Source organism: Betta splendens, chromosome 24 (genome assembly GCF_900634795.4).
Source record: "Betta splendens chromosome 24, fBetSpl5.4, whole genome shotgun sequence".
NCBI lineage: Eukaryota > Metazoa > Chordata > Actinopteri > Anabantiformes > Osphronemidae > Betta > Betta splendens.
This window is the reverse complement of record NC_040901.2, coordinates 11,325,833-11,338,147: the sequence shown is the minus strand read 5'-3', so window position 1 is coordinate 11,338,147 and position 12,315 is coordinate 11,325,833. Positions and strand designations below refer to the sequence as shown.

Sequence of the window (12,315 nt, the reverse complement as noted above, 5' to 3'; positions counted from 1 at the left end):
TTTTGACATCATATCAGAGGGGTGTGATAATGTCTCTGCCTGTGGCTCTATATTACCCCCCCCCCCCCCCCCCCCCCCCCCATTGTTGTGCATCCAAATGATGAAAGACTTTCGTAACTAGAAACAACATTAGAATGCTCGAAGCTTGAACTGAGGTGAACGTCAGTGAAAGCAGTGAAAATCTCAGTGCTACACAGTCAAATAAGGAAATAGCCAGATGTGGACCTCCAATTTCGGCACTTGTGTATGTTTCGTGTCTGCAACACTACTGTGTACATACAAAACAGTATAGTGTAGACTGTCATTGGTGGTGCCTCAGGTGATGTCTCTGTGCAGCACATGTGTTTCAGACTCACCTGGCTGACGCAGCTAGCCTGACTGAGGGTGCTGACGGCACGCATGTAGCTCTGGTTGCGAGAGCGGAAGGGCGGGGGATGAAAGGTGGTGGCTGGGTCCAGTGTGACACTAGGGTGGGGCCGCATATCTCTTGTGGTTTGCAAGTGGTAGCCCTGGCTGAACAAGGACAGGGGGGGTAGGGATAGAAATATTTTGCATAATTCAGAAGCCACACGTGGATCATTTACTGGATGATATGTAGGACTGCATATGATATTGGCCGGTATCTACGGGCAGTGCCTCTCTTGTCTATATCACGGGGTATAATTCAGTTCAAAATCTTGTGCTTGGGTGACTCAACACCATCTGAACTGCTGGGTTCATCACCATCATTTTAATTAGCCGGTTCGTTAGTTTCTACTGTAGCTCAAATTGAACTATTAGAAAACAGAATCTTTAATCCTAGAGCCGTAGAGAACATGCATATTTCTTTATTAAAGATGCATATGCATATTCTTTATTAAGGAAGCAGTGATCTAAGACGATGACATCACTGAGTAGTGGTTGAGGATGCATGCCGCCCCCCCCAGGTTCACAGGATCCGTTTATATGTGAAATCTACATGAAAACAATCACATTTAGCAGAACACTGCATAAAAGTAATGTTTGTAGGACTGTAAATGTGAAGGAAGATCGTCCTCTGAGTCACAAATATATTGTTTTGTACAGTGAGTAAGTAGAGCACAGCAACAGTTGTACAATATATGCAATGTGGTAGCCTCCAGTTGTATTGTGACGTTCTAGTTTAGGATTCAGAATAACTGAATGATTCATAGCTCATACATGTGTTACTATACTTTGTCCCTGAATTATATTATGTCAACAAATGCTGCCATTCATATCAAGGAAGGTGGAGTTGCATCACACAAACAGTACCTCTGTGATTCAGTTAGCACACACACAAATGACAGCCTCTTCCACAGCCCTTTAGTTGAGCTAGCATCTTTAACACCTTCATCAAACATTCAACACTGTGACCACGATTACTCATTCTCTGACTCTATTTTAATGCAAAGAAAAATGTATTTATGGGAGTAGGACACACATCGCAATCTGCACAAACCTTCACACTTTAGGTTTCCTGATATCCTTAACACATAAGTCAGTACTTGCATGGCCGTCCGCTTCACCAAGCACCTTTAAAGCTGCTCTCCTGAGCGTGACTCAGTATGAATGTGACAGTTTTTCCCCAGAGTCGTCAACAAAACTGTGATAAGATGAGCTACATTGCCTGTGTAATCGGTTGGGCAAATATTGATCTAGTAGATTTAAAAGGTCACAAACACAAAGCCTCGCTGAGTCGTCCTAGCGCTACCTGATGTGATGAAACAGTTCTGGGCTGAGTACTTCAAAATCAACTTAAAATGTGCTTGTAAATCGAGCCAGCTCTCAATAACCACTTACTATAGATCCGGGCATGCGTAACTCTCAACTTGTTTCCAAACAACATAGAATAGAATCACCAGAAGCACTGACATCTGTTAGGAGGAGTAACTAATACAGAAGTCAGCATCAGTAAACCAAGATTTTACCTCCAGAAAGCACCAAGTCAGCAGGGGCTGTAAATTAAAACGCATATTGAAGGCAAGTTACAACGATATTTCTACAGTATGTGCTGCAATACTGGTTGGATGGAGTTCATCCTTTTTCCCTTAAGCAACAACAGACAACAAAGCCAACACATGTTTGTTACCCATGAGAATAACATTTTTAAGAAATTCCATTTAATGAGGGCCTCGGATTTTTAACCAACTGCTATCAGGCAAACCAAAATAAGCTCACAGCTTGGCCTACCTGTGGGAGTCTAAGTGGGGTCTATGCATGGCTGATTTTAGGACCAGCGCATCGGGCCGGATGGCTTTCTGCGGTGAGGTCCTAAGGCTGGTGTCAGAATCACCACTTTCATCGTCCACCTCTCCCATAGCTTTGACGTAGCTACTGCTGCGCATCCGCCGACATGGGATCTCCTCATCCTTCTCACCTGGATATCCACTCCACTCATCCTGGGGCACCTGTGGAGACACGGGTGAAACAGAAACCACAAAGTCACATAACCTTCAAAGATTTACTGTAGATACACAAAAAATGGAAGCTGTTACCTTTTAGCCATCAATCACCATTCAAATCTTTTGTGCTTATGATGAAAGGGTTCTGAAGCATTTACACCATATGCTACTAGAACTTAGAACTACTCCTTTGAATCCAAAACAAATGCAGCATGACTCACTTCCTCAGCACAGAATGCACATTTCCGTATACAACAGCACCTGGTACTTAGACCACTGATTGAACTGAAAGAGCCTTTCTGCCCCCTTTCATTCGGTGTGTAATTTTATACTACATGCAGTATCACTGTTTGTTAAGTTTATTTAAATGAAGTAACGCCCACCTGCAAGTAGTGAAATGTCCGTGAAGGCTTGAGGTCGCTGTGTTTCTCTAGATTAAGTGATGACTTCCTATAGGCCTCCTTCGCCTGACTGACTGTCAGCGTCGACCAGGAGCTCCTCTTCATGAATTTGCCTTCGGGTGTCATAGCTATGCTCTCGCAGGCTGCGCACTTGACATCGTTGTTGCTCTTGGAGGTTTTGAGTGACATGTCTCCAAAGTGGTGGCTGTGCATGGAATCGGGGTAGCAGTGACTCACATGCTCCCCGTGGTGCCGTGACATGACGCTTGGTGTGCGGTAGGTGCTGTCACTGTCCAGGTTGTCATCGGAGCTCCACCACCCACCGGAGCGGTGTTTACGTTCTTTGCTCTTGCTCCTCTTGCTGCCATGTTTGGTGGAGTGGTGGCCATGATGATAATAGCTCCCAGCTCCTCCTGCACTTCCCATGATATCACCTTTTGTGCCATTCATCTTGGACGACCCCTCCAGTGAGTGGGACTTGGTAAAGAGCTTTTGGACAGAGTGAACAAGGTGTCTGATGCGGCCAGGGCTCTCACTGCGCTGTTCAGTGGTGGTGGAAGTGCGCTGGTACTGTAATGTGTGGAAGCCATCGCGATGTAGCGGCAGTTGCTTTTCAAACTGGTCTAGTAGGTTAGCAGGAAGGCGGTTGCTCTTGGTGCCAGCATGGTGGGAAGAGGCAGCTGCTGCAGCAGCCGCAGCAGCGACAGCAGGGGAGGTGGCAGAGGCTGTAATGGCAGCACAGTCATCCCGTGTGGCTGAGTCATAGTACTGGGAACTGTAGTGCATCCTGGGAAAGGTACTACTGGATATGTGGTCAGACACAGCAGCTGGGGGCATCATGACAGGAGACATCATCATACAGTCAGAGTGAATGGAGCTACGTGGCGAGTAGCGGTGGTGGAAGTCCACGGGGCAGCTCTCGGTGGGGCTGAGCAAGTAGGAAGGGTGGCGGGAGTCCGAGCCATGATGGGCGTGAAGGTCGTGGACGTGAGGGTCGTAGTCCAAGCCATGGGGTAAAGGAATCGGGTGCTGTGTTCGGCTGCTCGATAAGCCCTTCATGTTCCTAGCCGGAGGGAGGCGTCTACCTTCATTGAAATTTCGAGGTGGGGACCAATGGGGCAATTTCTGGTCTGCATCACAGAAAGAGGAAGAAAAAATATTAATAATAGAGCAAGCAAAAGGAGAAATGTATTTAAGCTATTGCATGCGACTCTTAATTCAGTGGAATCTATTGTCATGCTATTGTTCAGTCTTTGGATTTGCAGAAGTTAGCAGCATTTTCTAAGAGAGATTTTCTAAGGAGCTGCGGTGTTCATTGTTTCTATTTCTCAAATCATTTCAGTGAGTCACTTTTTATATTTAGGACTTTATGATCCATGTGTACAATAGTACAATAAGTCTTTTGTCTAAAGTTGCTCACAGTAGAGTCTCATTGCAGGCATTCATAAACTGAAGTGTTCATATGGTGAAAAATGGTCGTAAGGCGTAATGAATGATGGAATTGACAATTAACCACAACAAATATACTATATTTTCTGTCCACGCTTTGAATCTGCTACTGTATTTATGCCTTGCTTAGTCTAGTCATGGTTCAGACCATGCCTCATTTAGCTTTCCTTATAATTATGTTATACATTCCTCCATGCTTTGTTACAGACATACACAGTGCTGTACAAATCAGGACCCAGGCGTCTGTCATAAAGCACACAAAGGATTTTTTCACAGAACAAAATGTGTAGAATTAGCAGCGTTATTAAAACTCTGTCTTTAATCTTTACTTTGCTACAAGCATTGTAAGCAGCCGTTTGTGTCGGAGCATCCATTTTCTGTCTGCCGTTCTCCTGTAATTAATTGCTTTACATTCTCTGCAGCAGGAAACCCCAGTCTGGAACAGTGCACAACGTCTTACATAACATTTGGGATCTCAGATCTTACACACTGTTTCAAAGGAGCCCGAAATAAAATGCACAGTTGTCATGGCAACCACTGCTGAAAACCAGGAACTGTAATAGGATTTTTAGTCTTGGTTGGGGTGGATCCCAGTTTCCCAAAAAATAAAGACTTTTGAGCCCAATTTGCATATTTGATACTGGGTTGGGGCACCAATACCATTGTGTAATATTCATAATAAAATTATTTAGTAAAATCATTTAATTTTAATTTGATTCCACTGCCTCGTAGGTGATGTGGTGCAGTAAATCTGTGACTTCATAACAACTTATCCATCTAGTCTGACAGCACACACACACTCCAGCCAAAGAGGCTTGTCATCCAATATTTGCAACAGACTGAGAACTTCTACTAATGCTAAGTGGCCAGGGCAGGGACCTAGTTGTGTCATAGGGCTCTGCTGGAAACCCTGCAGGCAGTAACACAGGGGAGGATGAGTTTCTCAGCTCTGTCTTGTGCAACGCCACCCACTCTCCTTACAGTGAGATAATGAATCGCTGGATCACCTTTAGCCTGCAGCTCATCTGTGATGTACATGTACTGACTGTGCCTGCTGATGTTTGATTCTACCAGTACCTGTCTGCACTGACGGTGCTGAATGTGCTACAGACTGTAGTCACACAGACCAACATCTGAGGTTGTTGACGGATGAAATTTTCTTTCCATCCATTTTTCAGTCATCATTGCACTAGTGTTTTTTTTAGGTTTAAAGTACCTTTAAGGTCTCACACTGCAACTCCAACATGAAACATGAGAACTTTTCTTCTGTATCACAGCGTTTGCAGCAGTGATTGTTGGGTCTGATCAATAGATTGCTGCCTTAAATGCTCTTCTGTCAGCTCCTGATGCTGGTTGTGAAATGTTTATCGTTCTTTTCACACATAGGTGCCACACACTGAGGGCAGAGAGATTAGGGCGCTCAACAGACGAGAGGAGAGGAGAGGGAGAGGGGAAAGCCGCTGCGTGCGCTGCTCAATGGGAAACCACTGTGCTGCCGGCTGCTAAGTCAAATCTCTGCCGCTATGCTACATCAGCGCCTGGCCAGCATTTCCCAAGATGGTTGCATAACTTGGAATAAATTAGGCCTTCCTCCTCCACACTAATGCACAGCAAGCTAATTCCACAGAGAAGAGGAGAGCAACAGGCTGTCAAACCGTAAGACATGAATCGCTTTGTTGAAGAATAACGTCCTGGAGATAATTTATTGATCGTTGCTGAGCAAATGCATCCTCTTTAAATCCATCAAAGCCATGGCTGCACTGTGAGCATTGACCTTTGAGTCACAGACAAACCTCAAATTCATAAAGAATGAAAAAGAAGAAGCGGGGCGAGAAGCCTAATCAAATCATATCCTTAGCAAAGTTATCAAACACTATTTCAAAGTAATGCTCTGTCACTGAGCGGCAGAATATTCCTGACAGCACTGAGCCATATAATATTATATGTATATTATAATATAATAATACTAATTATAATAATACCTGTTGGATGGTGAAACATGCATTCATGTTTGAATGTAAAGCTAAAACAGACCCTTGTAAAGTAAGATGAGGACTGTAATAACCAAATGATAGGTGTATAAACTGTAGGAATACACAACGACAGTAGTGGAGATTACACACACCGACATAAAAAGTATTTGATCCTGCAGCGGATACAAAATCATGTTCAACTAGGTGCAGCTTTGCAGCAGAGGCTGCATTTCACCTTTTGATATCCACCCACTCCCTCCCACTGCTGCTGCTCTCCTCTCAGCATGCAGACGCTGGCGGATGTTGTAGAGATGCCACACACCCTGGACACCTCGGCGTCTTCTCTACGCCCTTCAGCGGAAGACGGCGCCAAATAAGGAGCTTACAGTCCGTCGCTGCTTGCTGTGCAGCAGCCTGTAAAGCCTCCCACACAACTTTAATTTAACACAAGATTCTATAGCCTCTATATGGAGCTTCCCTCAGGCTTTATCTTTATTTCTACATGCATTTAAGCAGGAAATATTGCGCATTATCTTTTATTCTGCGGAGAAAAATTCACAAAGCCACAAGGTTCTTGTGATCGTACAGTACAGTAGGTCAGATGTGCTGACAGTGTACTTACTGGCCCTAGGGGTTCATTTGTAAACAGCCATGGAAAATGACCACACGCAAATTGCATAATTCCTTCCAAATTGCATCTGCCTACATTATGTTAAAGGTGTAGGAGGCGAAAGTTTGGCATCTTGCCTTTTATCATTCAGGTCTTGTGAATGTTGATACATCTCCATGGAAACTGTTCACATTTACAGTGTTTTGGGATTGCAGTAGTGCAGCTTGGGAGAGTTTAAATATTGAGCCATGTGGTACACCTTAGCTGTGTTTGATGTGTAGGATGCTTAAACGTCTGCCTACACTTGCCTCAGCATATTCTGAAACGGTCAGACATTGATTACTGCTATGATAGATAGAGGTTTGCATTACTCTAAATAATGAGTCAATAAATAAAGTATTTCTGCAGCCCTGAATATACCAGCTTGCATTACACTGTTCGCAGTAGTACTTACAGTATAGCACAGTGGCTTTGGCTGGAGACTGAATGGCAGAGATGTGGATATCAAGTACAGCGATGTCACACCATGGCAACAACATCACTGGCAGAAAGCAGCCAGAATAGTGCTGATAGTAAATCAGTGTTTCACATTCCCCATTCAACATAACACGTTTGTCCTCACACGTTAAGATGTGTACTGTAAATGTGATACTCAACAAACTTGCATACAATCATTAATAAATATTCAATAGCACAGCTATTTAATTAAATGCAGCTCTTTAACCCCACAATGAAGGTACGACAGCACGAGCTGCAATTTGTTTTCAAGGTCTACACGTGATCAGTACTGTATAATAAAAGTAACCTCTCACCTTTTTCTTTATCTATGTATCTATATATCTAATGTCTCGATGACAAAGCACAATGTCATTATTTTTTACATTTCCATATAGCAGTAAAAACTGCACATTGAATAATAATCTAAAGGATGCAAATTGAAAACTCTTTCCTATCCGCCAACATGTTCTGTCACGGTTATGGAGAGGGTTTCCACATGTGGGAATTCAGAGGTGCACTACTCTGCTAATTAGGGTGTTTTGTCTTGTACGGCTCCATCTGTCTTCAGCCTACTGCAGTAGAGACACAGAGGAGGGATGAAGGGTGGTGTGCAGGCCAGATCGTCCTCTCAGCACCTATACAGTCTGCACCAGCTCGTAAAGCGGAGTTTAATGATGGCTAGACAGATGTGGTGCACATTAAATCTGGAAGACTTCACTGTCTGTCAAGGAAATACTAAACGACATGAATGCTTGTTAGGGCGGAAAAGGAGGCAATTTAATTTCTAACGTCAAGTCATGTCCTCTAGTGAAAACCAGTTGACGTGAGAACCGGTGGATGAGTCTTTGCCTCCATCCAAAGACGGTTGTCATTCTTTTTTTAGAAATATAAACAGTTTATGACCCACTACAGCTTTTATTCTGCCACAGAAATTAAGTTAAAGTTCTTTGCTCCTATTAATGTTAATTAATCACGATAAAAACCTGCAGTCGGGTTTTTGAGCTTGCAGTAGAGTGTTGCTCAGTTGCCCAGGCCAGGTCACACCATTCATCTCACGCTCAAGAGCGAGATAGGAGTATAAAAGCTTGTTGCTGTGGAAACCACCTACCTAATGACACGCTGGTAAAAGGCTCGGTGAAGCCAAACAAAAAGTTAAAAACAGAAATTTAGGATTTTGATGAAGCGTATTTGTACATTAAAGCTAATATTTTAATTTAATAAATAACTAATCTGTTAAATTTTGAATCACATACATTTTATTCTCATTCTGGGAGACTGGTGCATATTACCTTGCACCTATTTTAATAGGTCTATGGTATAAAAATAAATTTGTTAGTAGTGTGTGTATATAGTGTGTGTTAGTTATGTGTATATTAGGGACCTTTCAAAAAACTCTATTTACTTAGATATTTCAATTGGACTTAAGGATGAATTGATAAGATTTTGAGGGGATGAGACATCAAACTTGAATTCCAAATCCTTTTTAAAAATAAATGCTGTAAATGATGTCCAGCCTTTAAAAAAACACCTCAACTCTTCACTTGCTTTCATGCTGAAAGTGATATTTTTATCTTAAGTTGCTTCAGAGACGGGCTCTGTGCGTCAAAGCACTGCTGCGTTGTGCTGTCGTGCCGCTCCATCTGTCACTGATGACAGTTCAGACTGTCACAGAGACGGCCGAGCTAAACCTGCAGCCACCAGGTCCCAGGGTTCATTACTCATGCTGTGCTTTGACCTTCAGACTGGATGTACCTGTGTGCACACCAAGTCCAAACACTCTGCATTTGTTATGTTGACGCTAACCTGGTGGATGAGGTGAGGAAGTGAGATGTGGACTGTCATACACGGAGGAGCTGCTGAGCTGCCATATGCTTGCAGCATTAATATTTAGCCTTTTGATGCAATTGGGGCAAAAAGCCAACTGTGGAGAGATCAGTGTGAAATACTGCCAGTGCGTTTATTCTGTCGACCCATCTCCCACCGTTGACATGTTAATTCATTGTTGCACGTTTCCTTTCCCTTGTTACTATGTTGCTACTTACACTTTACGTTTTGCCTTGAACACGCCAGATGCTCGGTCTCAGTTTAACTGAATAAGCGTGTCCATTTCTGCCGCTGTGAGCATCACTACACAGGCTGCCAGTAGAAAATCTAATTTATCGATTCGCAGTGTCGTTTTAGAGACTGACCGGGTACCAAAACATATTGGTATAGTCTTTGTACTGTATTTGCTGCTGAGTGGTTATTAATGTACATCATACAACACGGGACCTTTTGTCTCTAGCTTTTGCTTATTAAAAGGTTAATACTTAATCATATCCCGATTAGTTAATGAGCGCCCTCTGGGATAAGATAATTTGTTAAACACTAGAAATTCCTCAGTCTACAACAACACCTGCATATGAGGCCTTCTAATGTTTAGATCTGCCCATTTCACTTGAGGAAGCAGACCGCTGTTAACAACTGGAAGGGCTCCCTTGTGGGGCTCACTGCATTAGGTAATTACACAGTGCATATACAGGCCACCACCTGGATGTAAAGGACTGCTAAATGGGTGATGTGATGCCTGTGGTTGTCCTGAGACTCATTCTGTTGAATATTTTGTAATGTAAGCACAAGCTAAAACGAGTGGAACTACTGTAATGAAGTCTCTGAAAAAATAGATGTTCTAACTGGATTCATGGGGAATCTGCCCAGTATCAAGCTTTGTGCTCGCGGGTTTGAAAAATTGAACACATGCAGCACTCTGCTCTGCGCTGACTCTTGTTCCAGCCTCCCGTCCACTTGTTTTTGTGTCTTCCTCAAAGCCTCCAGCAGGAAAGGTTGATGTTATGCTGGAGATGCAGTTAGGATGAAAATTGTGTATTTTCTGCAGCTTTTTAATAAAGTTCAATTATTTCTTGTCCTGTTCCTCAGTTTATGGCTGGACTTATCCATAGAATACTTGATTACTAAAATGATTAACTGCAGCCCTGGTGTTAGTTTGAATTGATCTGCGATTTGGCTTCAATTTTATATTCATATGAAGTCCCTAAATGTGCTCTGTTCTCCTTTCTGCATCAACATCTACATTATGAGTGTGTGTGTATATATGTACACATGGGCACAACTCTTGAACTAACAAGTGAAATGTGCAAAAGTGTGGACAATACAATTATTTATCAAAAGGAAGGCGGTTCAGTGTCTCTCCCCTCAGTAGCAGCTGTTGTAGTTGGTTATGTCAAAGATATCTCAGTTCTTCAGGTCAATTATAAAGCTCAGATGTACCTACAGTACTTGTCTCTTTGTGTGTGTGTCAGTTTCCAAAATGACATTTTAAAATTACCATAAATATTATGCCTTTGATTCAAAGTAGAAACTGAACCCGTTTCTGGACATGTTAAATAGCTGTAGAGCAATGTTGTCTATTTGTTGTCAGCATTGAGCAGCTTTTACTGTTTTCCTAGGGAGTCAGCATCCAGGACAGAAGCCTTTTCCCGGTGTTGACGATTAATCAAGAGCGTATACAATATAGTCCCTCTCAACTGTGCTGCTATATGCAATTTTATAAACTTAGAGTGAGCTGAAAAGTGATTTATTATAATGTTTTTAATGGTTCACTTTATTTATTTTACTTGTGTGTGTGCCTTTTAACTGTTTGGCGTGCACTATATCCAAAATGTTCCATTTAGTGCAAGAGGAAATAAAAATAATCAGAGGCAGCACATCCATTATTGATTCCTTTTCTTTCTTTATAAAGTCTCTTTCCTGTAAGCCGACAAAGAAAGAAGTTGTGCCGTGCCGTTGGGTCTGAATACAAGTGACAGGATACCACAGATAGCTCTCAGAGAGCTTTGTACTTTGTTGGGCTGATCACAGTTTTTTTCCTCCTGTGTCATTCAAGGCTGCAATGCGAGATGTACAAAGTGTTTCCTTTTATTAGTGACTAGAAGTGGGTTTGGTGAATTTCTGTGGCCAGAACACTGAAACATCTTCTCTTGTTGCATTGTGCTGTTGAGGTAAAGGGCAATGTGATGCTGAGGAGAAACTCCTGTAATGTTAGGATTTGGGGGATCTCCTGTACAGTAAGTACCAGCTGCTGCAACAGCTGTGATGTAGTGGAATCACCAGTGGATCCTTAAGGAAAGTCTTACTCATACATTTTGCTATTGATCTTCCTGTCACTTAAGCAGATGTGTTTATTTATTTATTTTTCATTAATGTATGAGCCTAGGGAGCCTATTTCATAACATTTAAATGTAGTAATCCATCAGTAGACATAACAGTGGACTGTCGCACAGCTGCTTCTTCTGCCTTGATTCGTCACTTCACTCCTGCTGCCTCACTTTTGATTTAAGCTACGGACTTGTTTCACTCAGGTTGTCAGGTGTCGCGGCATTTTCTTGTTCAATTAGGACGGAAAATGATCTTAAATCCCGTGGTGATACCTCACGCTCACATTCTCATTCTGTATGCTGGCCAAAGGCAGCTAGAATGTCATGTTCTGTATGATGATTAATTCATGCCATAGTGTGAGGTTACAACTAAATTAATTACTGAAATAAACAGTCTGGAACCTTGTGCATTATTGATACTGTGCATATTGATTTGCAAGAAAGTGAAAATGCAAAGCTCCATATTTAGGCCATTACCCTGGTTTGTTTTGAAAGTTGAATTAACACAACAGTGGAGAATATTCTACATTATGCAGTTGGACACCCTGGTCTCTTGGTTCAAGGCTAAAACAACTCAACTATTATAAATAAAAGTCAATTCAACAAGGAATCTTAGCTGTATTTATAAATGTTCTCCTAATGGAGCGATCAACACAATCTGATATTCCACCAGAAAGCTCAGATTAAAGGATTTCCATGTCTCATGTTTCAAAAAACACACAATGCAGTTCCACAATGTTCTTCCACTTTTTCAATTGTTGTGCTTTTCCACAATAAACTGACTAGACATTTTTATCCAAGAGCGCTGGGACACTTCCAGAGTCGTAT

General features: G+C 42.3%; 2 protein-coding genes across 22 annotated transcripts in view; one reads left to right on the top strand and one right to left on the bottom strand.

Annotated features, from left to right (window-relative positions):
- LOC114849880 (cytospin-A-like) overlaps positions 1-12,315 on the top strand; it is a 47,667-nt gene that overhangs the window by 13,740 nt on the left and 21,612 nt on the right. The window lies entirely within an intron of this gene.
- LOC114849863 (disks large-associated protein 2) overlaps positions 1-12,315 on the bottom strand; it is a 46,969-nt gene that overhangs the window by 20,250 nt on the left and 14,404 nt on the right. For all 16 annotated transcript variants that reach the window (XM_029141626.2, XM_029141627.2, XM_029141635.3 and 13 more), the window contains 3 exons: positions 2,786-3,933; positions 2,191-2,408; positions 357-513 (listed from right to left, as the gene is read on the bottom strand). In XM_029141626.2, coding sequence (XP_028997459.1) covers positions 357-513; positions 2,191-2,408; positions 2,786-3,933 — 1,523 coding nt within the window. The remainder of the gene's footprint in view (positions 1-356; positions 514-2,190; positions 2,409-2,785; positions 3,934-12,315) is intronic.